Here is a 20,381-nt window from a genome sequence, read left to right as displayed (position 1 = left end):
AACCGAAACCTAGAATGAACAAGCCAGATTAAAAGCTCCTGTAGAAGCCACTTCTGTATCATTTTATTTTAAGAACTTCGCAACAAGTCAGATGCGCTCTAATTTGTACTCTCTTGTACAGTGAGACTGTGCATTTACGGAGCATCAATCAGGCACAGAACGTTGGGTATGTGTTGATTTTCTCTATGGGGAAAAATGAATGGTGTTTTCAAACATTGCACCTTGTGATGAACGAAAATGTTCCAAAGCTGTTATGGTTACTTTTTCCTCTGAATGTCACTGGATGCTCTAAATTATGAGACTTGTAATACAACAGTAGTCAAAAAAAATTATTGTTACATATAAGCTAACAGTGATGCACACTGAGCAGAGATCACAAAGGTGACCTCACCAAAATACCGTACACAGTCCCGCAGGCTTTGTCAGCTGTGGTAGTCAAATTGTTTTAGCAAAGGTAGTTCACAGTTTGAGTGGGTGGTGTTGAACAGTAGGTTTCATTTTATGCAACATTTCAGTGATTTTGTGCAGCATTTCAATGTTAGCTTGCTTATAGCATGAATGTAATAGTGTTTATATTTTAACTACATAGTGACCTCGTTGAGAAGATTTATTCAGAAGTTCTGGTGATATTCATGGGAAAATATCTGTAGAAAAAAAGTATTGGGTTTAAAAACATTTTTTGAAAACGCTGTTAATTTTTGCCATAGAGAATAACTGCTTAGACCCAGTTTCCTAATATGATCTGATACTGACTACAGACTGATGGGCAACTTCAGAGGTCTAGTGTCATTTGCATATTTGTGTAGGTTATGTTTCTGGCCTTGCTTGGCTCATCATCAGCGTGTGTTCCCTGTAGCTGAGGCACCATCTGGTGGTGCGGTGAAGCACTGCAGTGCAGAGGCCCTCAGTCCAGGGGACTCTGGGCCCTCTGCCCCTCAACTAGCGGAGCCCTCTGGGTTAGCTGCAGTCACTGAATCTCAGCAGAGCTCCAGAGACCTGGAGGATCTGCCTGAGACGGCAGGTATGGCACAGAAAAATGAAATACTTATTTGTTGATGTGCTTTTAGTGCATGGATACATCCACTGCATACAGCAATGGTGCATCATCGTTTGCTTCCTCTAGGGGTGCACTGATATCAGTCTGGCAATGTGATTGTAATGTCCACCTTCCTGTGCATGTATCAAGTGCATTAAAAAAGGTTAAATAGGTTGCATCATTGTTTGACTCACTGGACAAAAGAATTGTTACCTGTTAGTTACCATTACTAATTGCGTGTAAAACCTCCATGAGTATTAATAACAGCTATGATTTGATTTCGCATGGACTGGACAAGTTTCTGCATGTAGGCAACACCAGTGTTCAGCCACTGTTGCATTAAGGAATTGTGCAGTTCAGCCAGATTTTGTGGATGCCTTTCCTGGCATCTTAGCCTTTCCTGGCATCTTAGCCTTTCCTGGCATCTTAGCCTTTGCTGGCGTCTTAGCCGTTCCAAGTAGTCCCACAGATTTTTAAGAGGGGATTTTGTGGGCCAGTCCAGATGTGTGAACGCTCCTGAATGTTCATCATGCCAGTCAGTCACATTTGCAGCCCTGTGAAAATGATGTTATGTTCCTTGCCAAGATGAGGTTTTCCACCAGCTCAGTGTGAGCACTGTGGTTCAAATTTACTGTCACCTCAACCCGTTTCCATGTAAATAAAACTCTCCCAGAACATCTCAGAGCTCCTCCAGCTTGATCTGCACCTTGCACGTAGTAGCTTCTGAGGTCTATGATGAGCACGATGCCCAGCATCATTCACATACAGGCAGAAACGAGGTTCATCTGACTAGATAACACATTTCCAGAAATGAACAGTTGGTTTTTTTTTGTGTGTGTCTCTTCGCCCACTGTAACCAGGAATAGAATAGAGCTCAGAAAGTTTAGCCAACTGCGCTTACACACAGAAATTAGAACCACCACATACATGCACACTAGTGAACACACACACACACACGCACTAGGGGGCAGAGAGCACACTTGCCCAGGGTGGTGGGTGGCCCCCTCCAAGGCACCCGTAGAGCAGTTGGGGGTTAGGTGCCTTGCTTAAGGGCAGTTCTGTCACATACTGTCGGCTCAGGGGATCGAAGTGGCAATCTTCCGGTCACAAGGCTGGTTCCCTAACCTCAAGCCCACTACTACCCCAACAGGGAAACTACAGGAGCCTGAAGTTACTACCACTTTAAACACGTAAGGTGACTAATATTTGTGTGGGGAGCTTATTATTGTATTAGATTTGACAATATAGTCAAATATTGGCTGTATATATTGCCACTGGTGTTAAAGAAAATCCCAGAGATATATTACTTGCCGCTCATATATCATGCACCCCTAGTATCTTCATCTTTTCGATTCATGAGCTGCGTTCATGCCCTCATTCATTCATCTGCTTGTTTGGCTTCACTGTCTGTAAGATGCAAATTACATGTTCTTCTGTGGTTGCTTTGTCTTCTTTCACACTGCATTCGTGCCAGCTTGTGTCATTTAGAAGCAAAGAGTTTGCATTACTCTCTATGGTTCTTTTTATTCGATTTGGAGCTTAAGTGCTTTTCAATAATTTGCAGTCAGGCTGCATTGTGAGTCAGATATCAATACTGCGGCTTCAGTTTCACTTTAGTGCTCGAAATGGTTCTCTTTTCTGTGTGACAGTTTCAGGAAAGTATCAGAATATCAAAGACAATTAACTATATGAGCAACACCCACATTACCTATAAGAATCTTATTGATTCAGATGTAAACTTGCAAAAAAAAGAAAATATAATCTAGTTACAGTTAATGTTTAATGTTAGGCTCAATGTGGATTCTGCACATTTCTTTGACTGTGCTTTGTGACATATTAATGTTAATATAAAAGTTTTAGGGTTTTTGAAAATGGAGACATGCATGAGGTGTAATGTGGGGCATATTAGGATTTTGTACTGTTTTTTGAAGTTCAGCTCTGAAATCATAGTTTTGCATGATACTTTTTAATCTTTTGTTTTGAAGCAACATTTCGGTTGTTTGAGTCTATAGAATCAAGGCTTTTAACACATGAAAGACTGAAAATCTTGACTGCAGAATTGCATCAAACCTGAAAATATGTGCATATGTTACACCCCTGCTCTCAGGTTTTCTCTCTGTCTTTGCTTTCATTCTCAGTGGTTATCTTTGCTCTCTGCATCATTGCAGTGAAAATGATGCATGCTTTGCATTCACTGCTATTGCTGACTACTGCCAAATCAGGCCATCAGCAGTTTGTGGCTAAAATGAACTGAATGCTCCAAATCAGCTATTGCTGCATCACTGTACATGCTGTGTGTGTGTGTGTGTGTGTGTGTGTGTGTGTGTGTGTGTGTGTACTGTTTATAACGGAGGTCTTTCAATCTGGACCTTCAATCCAGTTTCTGGTCTCAGGCTTTGTAATCACTGGTAGGTATGACACTAGACCAGTCACTTACACCAACAGTTCAGTTAAACAGTGATTACAAAATCCAGAACTGGATGCTGGATTTAACTGTTGGAACTGGATTTTTCACTGTTGGAAAAAAAACTTCTCTCCAAAACAACTTTACAGCAGAAGGAAAAAATATTCTGAAGTTGTTTAAAGACGTTAATGTAACAAGATTTTCCCAAGGAATTTTGAACTGTTTCTGTTGGTCCATTTATGATAAAGTTTTAACAAATTGCAAAAGGAGTTTTCAAATTATGCAAAGAAAGTAAAAATCAACAGAATTGGAGACGAGGTTTTTGTGAGACTGACTATTTGCATTTGTAAATTTAAGAAACATTTTCTGAAGTTGTTTGTGTTTCTACAGCCTTTATTTTATTACCTTCATTACTTCATTTTTTGTGTCTTGTTGTTTCATCCAGTTATTTTGCCTCCTCTCCTTGCTCCTTTTCTACAGGGTGTAGGCCTGTACCTGCAATTATCACTGATATCAGTTTCTAATAATAAGTCACTTGAATTAGTGCCTCCATATGGATTGTCGCTGAGATCAGAACTACTAGTTTTTCTGATTTCACCCCATCCAAAATCCAAAACCAAATTTTGTCCTTTCTTTATTAATTAGTGTTGTAAAATATAAAGTAGTGATTTTTTTAGTTTAGTTGGTTCATCAGTAAATAGTACTGGTGCACCCCACCTCTTTTTTTCCAGGCTCAGCCTACCATCTGCCATTTTGTTTCTCTCTAGATAAGTCCTTAGGTTCCGCTGATGCTGGGGAGGTGGCCCCCTCGCTGCAGACCCCCCAGACAGCCGATGAGAGCAGCAGTAGTCTGAGGGGGATGGATGATCCGGACGCTGCAGAGAAAGCTTCCGTATCCAGCCAGGAAGAGAACAGTGAGTCAGTTCATTTCTGTTAATAAGGAAATCTGCATATCTTGTAGGTGCAGACCACTTCCTTCTTGTTGGGAGAATATAAAAATATTAGTCTTTCAAGAATGCAGTACTGCCCATTTCTGCTGTTAAACCCAGTCTGAGACACAGGGCTTTATTGTTTATTTCCTGAACATCTGCGCTTTGCCTTTTTTTGTTTGGTGTCTTTGTGTGTTTCTTTGTGGTTCTTGTACTTAAAATTCTAATTTGTGTGGGTTGCAGTAGTTGTACACATGCATGACCTCAGCAGTCCACCTCCAGCTATAGGAAACCAATCTGAAGTGTCTGGACAAGTGAATGGTGGTGCATTAGAGTGAATTCCTTTATCTTTATGTTTGCAGGTGAGGGGAAAGAGAAGGTCATTGGAGAGACACCATTTGGAGTGAAGGGGGCAATGACAGCCACACGCATGGTCACTCGTCTGAGGAACCCAGACAGCAAACTTAGTCAGCAAAAGAGCCAGCAGGTGGCAGCAGCACTACATGAGGCCAATAAGGGATACAAGGAGGGAAAAGAGGTGATCATAAACAGCCATTGGTTCTATTGTTTATGTTTCTCTAAAAACAGGAGTGTCCCACTTAGTTCACATTCCATGCTTTTCCTCAAAAACACCTGATTTAACTCCAAGATATGTTTGAGCAAGTAGATCTGGAAACTGTGCTGGACTCTGAACCTGTAGGACCAGAACAGGACACCTATGCTGTAGAATTAAAGTCCTCTCCTCTCCTCAGGTTCTGGTGGTAAGCCAGCAGGGAGAAGTTGCCCGTCTGAACCCACGCAACTCCAAAGACCTCATCGTGAAGGGCTCACTGGGCTCATTCTTCCGCCTGGGTCAGGAGGGCAAGTACCGGGTCTATCAGAACCAGTACAGCACGAACGCTCTAGCCCTCAACAAGCACCAGCATCGAGAAGACCACGACAAGCGCAGACACCTGTCCCACAAGTTCTGCATGACCCCTGCTGGAGACTTCAAATGGAACGGCTCTGTGCATGGCTCCAAGATGCTGACCATCTCTACGCTGAGGCTGACTATCATCCAGCTGGAGAACAATGTCCCAGCACCCTTCCTGCACCCCAATTGGGCCTCTCACAGGTGTGGAAGTTAACTGGCTTTTACTATCACTAGCCTAACCTGCAAAACTCTTCTAGTTTTAAAGTTGAAGCATTGCTCATTTGTTGTTGATTGGTCTAGACTGTATTAAAAAAAAGTGTAAATGTTTTATTTTGTTGTATTCTCTGGCCAGAAACTACTATACAAGAAATAGACATGAAGAATAAAAAATGTGCACACATAACCAACGCGGCACCTCTTGACATACCTTGCTACTATGAAAGGCTATGTTGATTTACATGAGTATTAGCTGTGGAAAAGTTACCACTTCTGCTTAATTTTAGGGATAATGCAAAAAGTAAAAATAAATCGAGGCATAAATGCGAATATGTGTGGTTTTAACCATCAATGTTTGCATTTATGTTGCAGTAATTTACTGACAATATCTAGGATCATTTCGTTTTGTGTCAGAAAGGGCTGACAAAGCCCAAGACAGTCTCACTGTCCAATGTTCAGTTTTGAATGCATGCACCTTACTACAAACATCTTTCTTGTCAGTAGTTGTGATGGCTCCTGTGGTTTGTTCACTCTGTTTAACACTTGGAACTCAAGCTCCATCTCATAGCGCTGCTGCAGAGCTCCACTGAGAATTGGTGACCGACTTCTTTAACTGAATGGGGAGAGTTATTCAGTGTCTAAATCTGGTTCAAACTGGCTAAAAGAAAAAGGACTACAAATAGAGATGCATCAATACCATTTTTTTTTCCAGAATAAGTTTGCATACATGTTTTTTAGTACTTGCCAATACCACAATGAGTAACCTACTGAGCTCACGTTTCGAGTTTTACGTCTTGTTGGAGTCTTTTTGGGTGGTTGGTCGAAAGCCAGACACCATTCAACATTTCGTTTTTTTTGGTGACTCACACTCTATGATTGAATAGAGCATCATGTATGGACAAAGCCTATGATTTACAGTGTCTGACAGGTTGTGCTAATCTGGTGCTGTGTCTTTATGTTTCCTCTCAGGGCTAATTGGATCAAGGCTGTGCAGATGTGCAGCAAAGCACGGGAGTTTGCTCTGGCTTTAGCCATCCTAGAGTGCACCATCAAACCAGTGGCCGTGCTGCCTGTATGGAAAGATTCGCTGGGACACACACGGTAAACCTTACTGAGGGGGTCATCTGCACCTTCATTGGTGAAATTTAAACTCCGAACACATACCTGAGAGTTCTGTGTGTGGTGACTGTGGGATCTCTTGTTGTTCTAAGACGCAAATTAATTTGCCGTGACTGTTGGCTGTGTAGCAAGTAATATAGCTAGCTACAGTGGGCTCCCAAAGTCTGAGACCACACTGGGAACCTGGGATTTTTTCCATTTAAACCTACAAATAGAAAGGATCTGAATAAAAAAAAAAGGAAAACAAAGAAAAGTTATGCTGAGTAAAGTAAAGAAGAACTATTCAAACAAAGGATTGTACTATTTCTGAGTCACTACTTAAATTGGAGCAAATTTGTAACATTGGTCATGTTAAGACTTTTTCCCCCAAAGAGGTCAGTTTTTTATAATATCTCGTCCATTTAGGTTTATGTCCAGATGACTCTCAGCTGCATTTAATCTACTCATCAGATACCTGCACAGATGTGTGGAGTGCACACTGTCACTAAATCAAAAAAACAGATATACGGGACTAAATACTAAGAAATTCTAAATTCATGTCAAAATTTGAAAGATTTTTTCTTTTTCCTTATCACTCAGATTTTTATGCTAATAATAGAAATGTAATGAAGTTTTGTAGTAAATTAGAAAAGTATACAAAATAGAAACATTTACATGAGTATGGGGTGTCCAAACAAAATATGAAAATTATAATTACGTAAAGTAGTGAGTCAAATGAGCCTCTAGCTGGCAATCCATTGCAAGAATTTGGTGATAACCCCTTAAACATATATAAATCTGCTGCCAGAGACGTCTCAACACAGTACATGCATTTTAAGAGTTTTCTATGAGCTGTTTTGTTTCTTATCACTGTGTAAAAGATGCAAGGATTCTGTTATTGTTAGATTGTGCATTAGGACAATTTTGATTGCTAAGTGCTTATAACAAATGACTGACAACAGAATATGACGAATGTATTAAGTATAGTCATATTTAAGTGTCTATTTGTTTAAAAATGTAATGCAATTTTTAGTGAGTGTTCGGTTTTAAACAGAAGGAACAGATTAAACAGCAGAAATAGCCACAGTTTTGTTCGGCTTTAAAGGGGTGAACTTCAGCTAACTGCCTTTCACAGTGCGGTCCAATTCACTTTGTTTATGGTACTGTTATCACCATCACGTGAAAGGTAAAACTACAACTACTACTAGCTGGCAGCTCAATTATGACCACTTTAAAACTGATGCCATGGCCCCATTTAAAAAAAAAAAATCTGGTCCCAGAACCAGACATTGGACACTCCTGCACTTGTGCTCTCAGACTTTTTGATCCCTGTGGATGTGTAGATAAGCATCATTGCATTGTCAATTATCAATCAAATAGTTTGTTAATCAAGACTACCCCTCATAAACGAGAGAGATGAATACCTAATTTTACCTAGATAATGACATTTGATAACAGGACTATAAGAACCTACCTGATCGGCTCATCTGACACTTTAATGAATTTAAAATGTCTTAAAATGCTCCCTATCGTGCCACTTTCTCATAGCCGTTCCCTGCTTAACATCAGGTCTCAGCTTCTCTGCCGTAACTTTATAGCAAAATAACAGTAACTTTAAAGTTCTGTTCTGCCTTTAACACCAGTTGTAATTCTCTGAGGCTCCTAACATCAGTAGGGCTGTTTGATGGTTTTCTCCTCTTATTTGCCTTCTCTGGCTACATTACATCAAACGAAGCAGAGCGCCGTTTAATCACATTTTGCTAAACTTCTCCCTCAAAGCTGACCGTGCTGACCGCTGACCGCTAGTGCCGGTGCTGCACGCGATGCGCAAGGATGTTTGCCGAGCATCAAAGGGGCGGTTTGTGTTGTAAGCTAATATTTATGTAGAGTCCGTATTACTGGGTGCAGCCCACTTACAGCAGAGCTCACAGTGCAAGAAGGAGAGTGGATTTCCTGCCCTGGGTTTAGCCCCAGGGCTAACGGCTGCATTAGCCGGCCTGCTTCCCCCCACAGACCCACCAGAGGCTCTTTAGTGTAGTGTTAGGACTGGAGGTGTTCCAGAATAAACCCAGGAGCTACTCTAGTGGGTCTTTCATCAAACTGAGAGTTTGTGTGTGTCGGAGAGGGAGTGAAAGTGGGTTGGTGGGCCGAGTCTCAGGGTTCGTTTGCGTTTTAGTGTGGGTGTGTATGTATGGTGTGGGTTTTAGGCATTCTGTTTGATGACCAGCGTTTTTGCTGTGTGTGGTGCAGGCTTCACCGCATGACGTCGCTGGAGCGGGAGGAGAAGGAGAAAGTGAGGAAGAAGGAGAAGAAGCTGGAGGAAGAAGAGACCATGCAGCAGGCCACCTGGGTCAAATACACATTTCCTATTAAACACCAGGTGAGCACAAGCTTGTGTATAGTCCAGCCTAATTGAAAATTTTGTGGAAACACTAGCATTTCAATTTTGATGATGTAAACAGTCATTTAGAGCAGTTTGTTGTGAAGTTGTTCAGTGTAGAGAAATTTACCAACTCAGGGTTCTTTATGGTAGTGGTGAAAGAAACCGGGGCTGGATTCACAAAAGTGTCTTAAGAAAAATAATCTTCTTTTTTTAAAACTTCATTCTTAAGAAAAAAGTTATGAAAAAAGAGTAATTGTTATTCTTCAGGTAACTTCTTCTCTCTGGAATATCTGGAATTCTTGACAATATTATGTTCTTAACCCTCTTCTTAAGCTTGCGATAGCCTCAAACTTGTCTTAGGCTGTAAGAGTTGACAAGGTCAGCATCTAAATTTAACACGGACACTGAATCTGCTCCTCCAGCCCATCCTCATCCGTCACCCCACGATTGTCATATTTTCTACAGGGGATTTTTTTTTTCCTGTCGACTGTTTCTTCCACTAGTTTTCTAGAGAATTCTCCAGATTTCTCTTTTTTAAGCACTTGGTTTGATGTTTTTCCTCTATTTTGCTCTGAGTGGAGAATTGCATTTAAGAACATGCTTGTGAACTTCATGTTTGTCTTAAGAAGCTCCAAGTTTTTTCACAAGAAAGCTTTAGTGAATCTAACCCCAGGAGTCTCAACATCTACAATGTGAAAATAGCCTTTTTATTCACTAATTTTCGCTTCCCTTTGACCTAACCCACTCACTCACTCACTCATGTTTAACAGGCTGAAGATTCTCCATAAGTGAGTGTGGTGATTGCATCAGTGACATTGTGTGTTCCTGTCATATGTAATGTTGATAATGCAAAAAAATATTAACAGTATATATTTCCTTTTGGTGCCATTCTGCCATGAAAAGCTCATCTCAAAACAGTGTTTCAGACATCAGGCAACTTACATGTAACCATTGCATGTACTACCTTTCTGTGAGGGAGCTTTTAGAGCAATGATTACCAGCCCTCCTCCTGGAGATCCATGAACTCACAGAGTTCGGTCTACATACTGCCCCCTCCTCTTACCTGCACTAATGTATCTGATCCACCCAATGAAGGAATCACAAAGAAGTTAATTACCTGGAGCAGGTGTGACTGATTGTGGTCCAAACTACACTCCACAGGTTCTTATCACCACCACTGTCAGCAAGTTTCCCTAATGCAGAGCATTTCACATCAATGACTCCATTTACATCACAACGGCTTAATTATGCAGAGGCTTTGAAAAATACCTTGTATGGAGTGCAGAATTCCTGTGTCTGGTAATATTGGGCAGCATAACTTTTAGCAGACTCCAGCTGTTTAAGTTAAACAGTGCTTTACTATTAAGAGTCTCTGTTGTCAGCTGTGAATTGCTATCAAACATTATTATCAGTTCTCAATTCTCACTCAAATGAACAGCATAAACTGTAATACAAGCAGTGTTGAGTGTAAGTTTAGCAGTTTGTTTAAAGACTGAGCATGAAAGCACGAAATTCTGAATGGTTTCCTTCACATTGCCAGTATGTGTTTGGTTTGGTATAATAACAAATAATTGCTGCTCTTTTGGTGGGTTTTTTGGTGATGTCTCTAAATGTGCAGGATATCAAATTTGACCTGATTTATTCACAAACCAATACATCAGTCAGGTCCACATTCAGTCAAACTGTCATCCACAAAGTGATGCATATATGCGAATGTAAATAACACATTTAATCTCTTTGTCTCTTTACTCTCTTGGACATGCTTATGGTCCACACTCACCCACAGATTCTCAAGTTCAGATGACCAGATGTGTTTAATCACCTTTTCCTGACTAAAATCACAACCCATATTCATTTCATTTGAAGTGTGTTGTATGTGTAATAGGCTCGCTATGTTCTGATTATGTTAACATCGACCTTTTCAAAGACAAACAGCCTGGTATGTTTAGAGTAGGTTGATGATTTGTGAGTTCTAGAAAAAAAAGGCCATGTATCGTGAAGACCGTGACAGCATACATAATATTAAACAGTTTAGATGATTAAGTGATTGGCCTTTGAAAATGAAGAGTAATGTAGAGCTTGATAAAATCTGTTGTTATGAACTGTATATTGTCAAAAATAGCAAAATTAGTTTGAGTCTCTAGTCTCGAGTCTTCAGAGACGTAATATGTTTGTGTAATAAAATGTGTTCCTGGTTTAAAGGTGTGGAAGCAGAAGGGTGAGGAGTACAGGGTGACAGGCTACGGCGGCTGGAGCTGGATCAGTAAGACTCACGTCCATCGCTTCATGCCCAGACTACCTGGCAACACCAACGCTAATTACCGCCAAGAGCTGGAGGGTGAGTGCAGGGTTGTTCAGTCAGTAGCTTTAAAAAAAGCAAACACTAGTTTAATTCATCCTTTACTGTATTTGTTTGTCTTTAATTAATTACTTAATTCCTTCCTTCTGACCACTGATTTTTAATTTAAGGTTCTTTTATTAATTTCCATTCTGTTTTGCCACCAGCTGCCAAGAGTGGAAAGAACTCTTTAGATCTGAAGACAGAAAAAAGGGATGTGTTTCCTGAAACAACAAGCAGGGGCAAAGCAGAGGAGAACCAGGAACCAAAGGCAGAAGAAAAGAAAGTTCCAGCAGACATCCCTGACTCTCATCTAGATGAAGCAAAAGGTGTCTGCTTTTTATGTCTTCACTTTCATTTTTAATTGCACTGTTTATTTTATGTTTGTTTAACCAGACCTTTCAGTAATGATATACTGAGCACTACACAAAGCTTGTGTTCATTTTACAGTTGTAGTTTCTGAGTAGGTCCTATATTTGTACGTGTGTGTTCATTATTTACTCATAAGGGAAACCAACTAAGACCTAAGACCTCATTTTAATGGTGCCCTAGTACAAAATTAAAATCACACAAAATACACTAGATAGGGTTATTAAATGAATAATAATGATGGCAGTGATCATTAAAATAATGATAAATGAAAGATAAAGTGTATAAAATACACTTTATATGGTGCTTTTCTCAAACCCAAGAACACTTTACAAAAAGATCAGAAAATAACAAAATACATAATCAACAATAAATAAAATAACACAGAACAGACACCCACCCACCAACTCTACATTTCCAATAGCTAGTGTGGTGGGATTACAATATAGAGTCACCTGGCTAGCCTGAAAAGAGTACTTACCTGCAGGGGAAAGTCTCGATCAACATCTAAGGTGCGTTACACAGGAGCCAACCTAGGAAGCCTTATAGGCCGAAAATGTACTTAGCAATGAAGCTAAACACTACCAGGCCAGTCGGCCTCATAGCAGCAGCCTAGTGGCCGACCTAGGCAAGCCACGTAGCTGCGATGTAGCGTCACTTAGGCAGATAGTTCGAAGGGCCTCCTAGCTGCGTCGAAGTGCTGCTCGCGCAGCAGAACACTACCAGTCATCCCAGGGTCATCCAAGCAGCTGGTCCAGACGATCTATGATGCAGTGTCCATCAGGTCCCTGGTCCAGGCAGCCTCGTAGTCGCAATCCAGCATCACTCAAGCAGCCAGTCCAGGCTGCATCATAGCTATGATGTAGCGTTACCCAAACAGCCAGCCCACGAAGCCTCTGCATCACGGATAGAAAATCACTCTTTGCTGCTATCTCAGTGGAATAACGGCAAGCTCCTCAGCCAACAGGGAAACATCAAAGCATATACACAAACAACACAAAACAAATGGCAAAACTGATGTAAAGCAGCAGCCATGTTGTGCCAGCGTACTTATAACGGAATGAACAAACACACTCAAAATGGACTATACCCTAAAAGTATAATAAATATTTACATACAAACAAAGAAATGCACAGCTAAAATGTGTTTCTAACACTGACAAATGTGCAGAAGTAAGGAGTCAGTGAAAGCGGTTGTAAAAAAAAGTTTTTAAATTAAAATATTTCAGGTATAAGGTGCAGTGAAAGCAGGAACTTGCTAACTTGCCAATTCTAATTTTATTCTTGGCAACCCAAGTGATGTTTCAGAGTGTGAACGATGGTCACATGAACTCTCCACTCTGACAAACTGTGAGCTTAAGTATTTTGGCAGCTGCCCAAAAAGTATTTTGTAAATAAAAACAGCCCAATGCCTATATCTTCTATGTCACCCTATTGCAGGCTCGGGCAAGAACAGAAGTGCTACGGTTCCAGAAGAGAAGCATGAAGAGGGAGTGCCAAGGCCATCATCTCCACGACACCGACCTTTCAACTATGATGTAGTGAATGTGAGCGAGGGCTTCCTGCTCCGAACAGCCTATAAGAAGGTGGTCAAGCCTTCCAAACTGGATGGGCTGCTCGAGCGGCGCATCAAGCAGGACGAGATTGAGGAGAAGCGTCGGCCCGAATGGTGGAAGTCAGTCATTGCTTCCAACCCCAAGGTGGTGATCCAGAGACTTGAGGTTAAAGTGGACCCGCAGGCAGGGATAACGATACGACCTGAGGTCAAATCTGAGCAAATTACAAAGACTGCAGAGGGGCAGGCGTCTGCCGGCTCAGACGAAAAGGTAGCCTGTTCTACAGAAGAGCCAAAGTGCCTCCAAAGAACGAATGGGACAGCAGATAAGAGTGTGGAACAGGTAGGGCCTGATGGAGGCAACAAAACATTTAGACTGAGCCAGTCTCAGTCTGCTGTTGAGTCAAATCATCAGTTAACTATGCCACTTTTCTCAGGGGGCACTGCTAAGCAGTGTGCTAGCATGGATGTTAGCAGAGGTAACCAGCAAACAAGCATAAGTACACCAGCACTCAATAATGTAACGTCATTGGAAGAGAATGGGGGTGGGTACAAGGATAATGAGACCAAGGGAATAACTGTTATGGACAGTATAGTTCCTCCAAAGCCACCTCTTTCATTGCAAATGAATGGAAAAGATCTTATGGAAGGTGTCCTCAAGGACACATCTTTAAATCTGACCCAAAGTGTTGTGACCAAGATGAATGATGGCGGGATAGAGGAAGACAGAAAAGCTCTGTCACTCAAGGAGGCGATGAAGCCTCTGATGAATGGAAACACGGTATTGGATGGAGATTCAGAAAGGAGAAACAGCACAGAAGATAACCCAGAATACCTTCCCCCTCAGAAAGTGCCCCGTCTGGGGGACACTGTGGAGGAGCTAGCCCTGTCTTCTCCAACTATACCTCACCCAACCAAGGCATTGCTCACAATAGACAGCAAAGAGCACAACAACATGGAAGCCAAGCTGGGTGGTGTTGACGAAGTGACCCAAAGGACACTTGTTCCATCTCCTGTGCTTTCGGTAGAGGAATCAAGCCTTAGCAATGATTTTGCAGAAAGCAACTGCGGTAATGGTTCTAAGACAGCCATAGATACCACAGTGGTCACTCAAGTCACCACAACGACAGCAACCACAGTTTGTACAGAGTCTCGCACAGCTCAGAGCTGCAGTGTTTCTACTCTCATCACCACAACCAAAACCACCATGACTCATGTGACCTCACCGACCCCACAGGGGCAATCCGAACACATTGCTGTCTCCAAGGATATGAAGACCACCTTGACCTCCTCATCCTTTTCTCCTTCGTTATCAGTAACAGTAAGCCGGGAGCGCTCTACACGAGAACGAGTCCAACTGCAGAGCTTCAGCCACACCAAGAAGCCACGTTCAGGCTTGGCGCTGCCATCCTACCGCAAATTCACCACCAAAAGCTGCAAGAAGAGCATCTTCGTCTTGCCCAGTGACGAGCTGAAGAAGCTAGCACGGAAAGGAGGCTTCAGGGAAGTGTGCGTTTTCAGCTACAATGCCAAGCCAGCCACGGATATCTGGCCATATCCCTCTCCAAGACCCACCTATAGCATAACCTGGAGGTCAGTTAGTTACTACGTCAAATCACTAAAATAGTTTTTTTTGTGTGTGTGTCGTTATGTAAAATGTGTTTAAATCCTTTTTTTGTTTCATTGTGCTGTTTTTAGCCAGTATGTTCTCCATCAAGTCAAGTGGTCTTTGTCATTTCTCAGTGTAAATTGTACACACTGGAAAAAATCTTTTTTCAGGCCCCAGGTTGCAACGTAGAACAGCAGCACATTACACAGGACAACACAGAGTAAATTTATGACACGGTCTGTGTTTACATCTAAGATTTTTGCCAATCTGATTGAAGACATTCCAGTTGTAGATCAAAACCGAGGTGTTTAAATGCTCACTCTCCTCAGCAATGTGATGGAAAATCTCCATTTACATGCACACAAGTAATCTGATCCAAAAGTATGCATATGAGTAGAGTACCACTTGGTATAGATGTTACCATGACAACGAGCATCACGTGAGTCCAGTATAAGTAAGACAAGCAGCAGTGAGCAGTCCTTTTGATTTTAATTACTTTAAAATGATGTCAGTCTCAGGAAAAAAAACATACTTCATACAGAGGAAGATGTCATGTTCTGAGACACATAAGCTGGACACTATTAGTTGGATTATAAGACTGCATGTAAATGTGGCTAGTATGAAATGAGCACAGAATAAGTACTAGATGTGATAACAAGACAATACATACAAATATAATTTTATTTTATATATATATATATATATATATATATATGTATGTGTGTGTGTGTGTGTGTGTGTGTGTGTATATGTATATGTATGTGATTGGTATCACTGCAGTGTTGTAAGTGGTGAAGGACCAAACATAGTCTTACCTATTAACTATACAGGAAGTTTGAGGTCTTACAGCAGCATTCAGATAATTAAAGAATATAAAGTTGGAGAAGAAGGTGTTGCATTCTGATGGTGGTGGTACATTCTGCCACACAGCAGGAGGGTGAAGAGTACACAGTGCTGGCGGCCTCGCAAATTTATCCACTATTCTATTTATCTATCTATCTGTCTATCTATGTATCTGTCTATTTGAAGTGGTTCAACTAGTGGGTGGAACTTAATAGAGCTAAATTGGGGGGAAAATGGGAGGAAAAAAAAAAAGAAAAGCTGTAGTAAAAAAGTCTTTTTGAAAGCAGCGATAAATAAGCAGCTTTTTGAAGTGATTCTTTGCTTCATAAAACTATTTTAAATATATAAATAAATCTATATAAATGTTTTATTTAGAGTTTTAATATTCTAAAACCAGTGCTGTTGATTTACCACCTTCACATTAATGCATAACAGCGCAGTTTTGTTTTGCACCCATGTTCTTTAAATAAGCACTTAAGGCGTTCAGCTTCACAGTTGAGAGAAGGAGGCACTGGGAGAGAAACAACTGAGAGTGTCGCCGGTTCTGAGTGTTTGTAATTGTTTCAAGTTCCATTTGTCTTCTTTCCCTTTTTGCACTCTGACCGTAGTGGCCCCTGAAAGGAGACATCAAATTATTTTCATAGGCTGTATGCTCAAGACGTTAGTCACCTTTACTTAATAGGCAGGATGCAACGGTGGTGCCATGACCACTGCAGCTTTTTCTTTTTCCCTTTCAAATATAGCATCTAGGGGGAAAAAAAGATATCGTTCCTTATTTGTTCTGTTTCAAAACATTATTTCAGCATGTTAAGCTGTCCAAAGCAAATAAATCCACCATTAGGAGAGTATTTAGTTTAGTACAAAGCCAAAGCCATTCTGAAAAGCAACTTATGAAATCAGTGGAAATCTGTTGTGTGTAACACATTGTTTCATTGATGTCAGTGCCAGCAACATAACTAAAACCTCTTAGGGATAAAAAGGTGCTTAAGACCACTTTCTAACTTGTAATTCTGTAATAAAATATAACAATAAACAATGGACACTTGGCCTCAAAAATAATATTTTCATAACTGTCAAGGACATTAGGTTTAAGTGTTGTTAAATTTAGGTTAAATTCATTTGCTGTACAGCCGTAATCTGTTGTGTTTGGAATTCAGGTATCGTCTCCAGACGGTGAAGTCATTAGCAGGCGTGAGTCTGATGCTACGGCTGCTTTGGGCATGCCTTCGCTGGGACGACATGGCTGTGAAACCTTCCCCTAATGCTGGCACAACGCGCACAGGTAACTCAGCCACGTACTGCACTGTACTGTTGGCAGTAACTATGTGTTCTTACATAGTTGCTGGTACAACGTTAGTGTCTGACAGTCCGACAGAAGCATGAGTATACAAGACGACAAATGATTTGAAAAACTCAGTGAAGCTGAAGTTGGCTTATTCAAATTTCCCATTCCACCTTAAATGGTGCAGCAGTTAGTGCTGGTTCTTTTTAGTTGCAGTACAACATTGGAATGAATAGCTGCCAAATAATAAGCTAATTTCAGCCTTTTAGATATTTAGACATGAAACGTTGTTATAGCAGCATTTTTGCCAGGCCCACAAGGCTAGTGTAATTGCTTAGAGAAAACAGTACTGATATTTATCTACATATTGCTCTTTTCTGTGTTTTGGCACAGTCAGGCTTACTTTGATTGTTAAAAAATGGTTCTTATTGAAAAGTGAAGAAACATTGCAGTCTAATAAACCACTGTTAACCATTATTAAGGCAACAGGCTGACACTATCAAAAAGCCACAAGAAATGTTTCACAATAATTAACAAATGTAATGTACTGTGTCCTTCGTTTTTGTGATATAGAAACATCAGAGACAGATATCACTACCACAGAGATCATCAAGCGAAGAGACGTTGGCCCGTATGGGATCCGATCAGAATACTGTATTCGGAAGATCATCTGTCCCATTGGGGTACCAGAGGAGCCTAAAGGTGAGAACAGAGTTTCTTCTATTTAGAGCAGTCTAACCAGAGGTGAGCTGCCCAAGCGCAGTTTAAACTGAACTGTGGAGCATTTTAAAAGAGTATTGCCATTAAATGAGGGATGTATTTTTGGGAGAATACAGAATACAATACATTTTCCAGAATCCTAGCCATGGGCCACACATTGTCACTTGATAAAAGCACTAAAGTTAAACAGCACTTAATAAACCACTGCATTGAATTGCATCAAGACAGCCTATAACTGATTCTTTTTACTCTATATACAGATACGCCAACCCCACAGAGAAAAGGTCTGCGCTCCAGCGCTCTGCGGCCCAAACGGCCCGAAACCACCAAAGAGACTGGGCCAATCATCATAGAGACATGGGTGCCCGAAGAGGAGCTCGATCTGTGGGAGATCCGAGCCTTTTCGGAGCGGTACAATACCACTCTTTTTCTTTTTAAACATAAAATAAAATGTATTTTCACTTAGGGATTGTTATAAAATTCCTTAAAATGACTTCTCAGTGTTCTTTTCTGAGCATAATAGTAGTCATGCAAGGACATTTCTAACCCAAACGAGAACCAAAATTCGACACCCATCAATACCAGAGGTTTTTTCTTTTAATAAGTTGTTTTGTTTATATTTATTCTGTTAAATAGGTGTAATAAATGATAAGACAGTAAAAAAGAAAATGAAGAATTAAGTCCAGCAACAACATTGAACAGTCATTCATATAAATTAGGTTTATTTTTTAGTTCTGCCTATCAAGCTGGATGTCATTTTTGAATTGGTAATAGTTCCACACAGGCAGCTTTTATTTCACTGTTGATCTGCTGCTCCAGCTGTTTGAACATGTCTATGCTGACCAGCCCAGGAGAGTGAAGGAGATAACAGCATAAGTATTTTTTAAGTATTCCTGTCTTCATTATCATTAAAATGATTTGTGAAGATGCCTTAACTTAGCGTTTAAGTGAAAATTTGTCTCTTTTTAATTTGAACTGTCTTATATGTACTATTACGCTTTATCACCTGTCTCTAAAGCACTTTGAGCTGCCACTGCCATTAAAAGGTGCTCTATAACTAAAGATATTTTTATTGTTATTAAATCTTTTATTTTTTGGTCAACATTCTCTTTTAGCAGAAAAAATGCCACTTTTTTAATGTTTTGGTGGTCAAACCTTTGGTGCATCCCTAAAAGTAGTCAGTTTAATTGGATTTAGTGCACTACAGGGTGTGAAACATTGAACACAAATCACGCTCATAGTATTTGTTAGTGTGGTTGTTTTTTTGTTTTTTTAAGATGTGAAGCACCTCATGGACTTGACTTGTGACTCACTCACTCAGATTTATGTTTCTTGTGAAGATTTTCCTCAAGGGGGTGCTGTTAGCATTCATATCTTATGGTGCTTTGCATCAATGACCTATTGGGTGGTTCTTCAAATGTAGCACTACTGTGGAATGTTTTTCTTGTCAAACTTACTGCCCTTTTTTTTATTATTGTTTTTCTTTCCACATAGTTCTGTGTTGATGAGTGCTGTGGTGGTAAAAATGTTTGCCATGTTGAGTAATTGTTACAGTGATAACCTCCTTAACAATTATTTGTAAGCTGCCTCCTATACATTTGAATATATGTGAATATGCCTGCGTGATGAACAGCAACCGTGAGCTCTGACAATAAAGTTGTTTTATTTTCTCTGTTGGATTCAGTGCAGAGAAAGAGAAAGCCCAGGCTGCGGAGCAGGCCAAGGTTAGTGCTCAGAGGAAGGCTGTGGAGCTTCAACAGAAGGTGGGAAGATGGAATCATACAGACGTCAGTCCAGTCCAGTTTGAATCTGGTTTAAATTTGCGCCCTGTTTAGATTGGATTGCAGTTTAGTTGTTTCACTAAAAAAAAACTTCTTTAAAAGTTTTACATTGTAGTGCTGGGTGTTACTGAAAATTCATTGTTAGCATTTTTTCAGATATATCACAGTATTAGATGATATTTAATGGGAATTCCACCAATTATCCAACATTTCTACCTAATCAAATGCTTAAAATATGAAGTCATTCAGAGTGGTTTGATGTGATATGCTCTGTTCTAGAGAAATTCAGAATTGTTTATAGTAGTTGTGATAGGAACCAGACATCTGAAGAGTTCAATGCCTCTAAAAACTGAACCCATTTTAAAATTCATTTACGGTGGAGGGATACATGTAGGATGTTGTGAGGCAAAATAGTCCCCAAAGACAACATACTCACACACACACACACACATATATGTACATAAATATATATATATATATATATATATATTTTTTTTTTTTTGATTCTCCATTGTTTTACTATCATCAATGTTACATATTTAAAAAAACCTCAGAAGACACAGGTAGGTCTAAAGATGTATGTTTTTGTATATTTGTGCTACATTTTTTTGTTGTTGTTGACACAGCAACCCATGGTTCTTCACACAGCTGTAAAGAAATCTGAGTCTGTAAGCCGGTCTAGAACAAACTGTTTCACATGAAATCACTCTGAATGACTTTGTTTACATCTCAACCACTGAATTACGCAGCAACTTTGAAAAACTGGTGGAATTCCCTTTTAATGAAGCCAAAAATCAGTATTGTATTTTGACGCCAGTACTGGTGTAGTGGTAAAAGGAAACGCACAATCCAACAATATGGTGTCATTTTTATTTAATATCTGTTAAATAAAGTGAATAAGGTACC

General features: G+C 40.2%; 1 protein-coding gene across 5 annotated transcripts in view; it reads left to right on the top strand.

Moving 5' to 3' along the window:
- Positions 1 to 20,381, top strand: part of LOC108424778 (nucleosome-remodeling factor subunit BPTF) — a 75,098-nt gene that overhangs the window by 15,618 nt on the left and 39,099 nt on the right. For 2 of the 5 annotated variants that reach the window (XM_037536450.1, XM_037536452.1), the window contains exons 6-19: positions 122 to 166; positions 857 to 1,021; positions 4,208 to 4,354; positions 4,732 to 4,907; positions 5,122 to 5,483; positions 6,468 to 6,599; positions 8,847 to 8,976; positions 11,182 to 11,317; positions 11,485 to 11,646; positions 13,126 to 14,833; positions 16,850 to 16,974; positions 17,548 to 17,676; positions 17,955 to 18,105; positions 19,379 to 19,457. In XM_037536450.1, coding sequence (XP_037392347.1) covers positions 122 to 166; positions 857 to 1,021; positions 4,208 to 4,354; positions 4,732 to 4,907; positions 5,122 to 5,483; positions 6,468 to 6,599; positions 8,847 to 8,976; positions 11,182 to 11,317; positions 11,485 to 11,646; positions 13,126 to 14,833; positions 16,850 to 16,974; positions 17,548 to 17,676; positions 17,955 to 18,105; positions 19,379 to 19,457 — 3,647 coding nt within the window. The remainder of the gene's footprint in view (positions 1 to 121; positions 167 to 856; positions 1,022 to 4,207; positions 4,355 to 4,731; positions 4,908 to 5,121; positions 5,484 to 6,467; positions 6,600 to 8,846; positions 8,977 to 11,181; positions 11,318 to 11,484; positions 11,647 to 13,125; positions 14,834 to 16,849; positions 16,975 to 17,547; positions 17,677 to 17,954; positions 18,106 to 19,378; positions 19,458 to 20,381) is intronic. The other 3 variants (XM_037536451.1, XM_017693003.2, XM_017693008.2) reach the window with 3 other exon arrangements.

This window comes from Pygocentrus nattereri, chromosome 30 (assembly GCF_015220715.1).
Source record: "Pygocentrus nattereri isolate fPygNat1 chromosome 30, fPygNat1.pri, whole genome shotgun sequence".
Classification (NCBI taxonomy): Eukaryota; Metazoa; Chordata; class Actinopteri; order Characiformes; family Serrasalmidae; genus Pygocentrus; species Pygocentrus nattereri.
The sequence above is the reverse complement of the archived record's forward strand: the minus strand, read 5'-3'. Positions and strand labels throughout refer to the sequence as shown.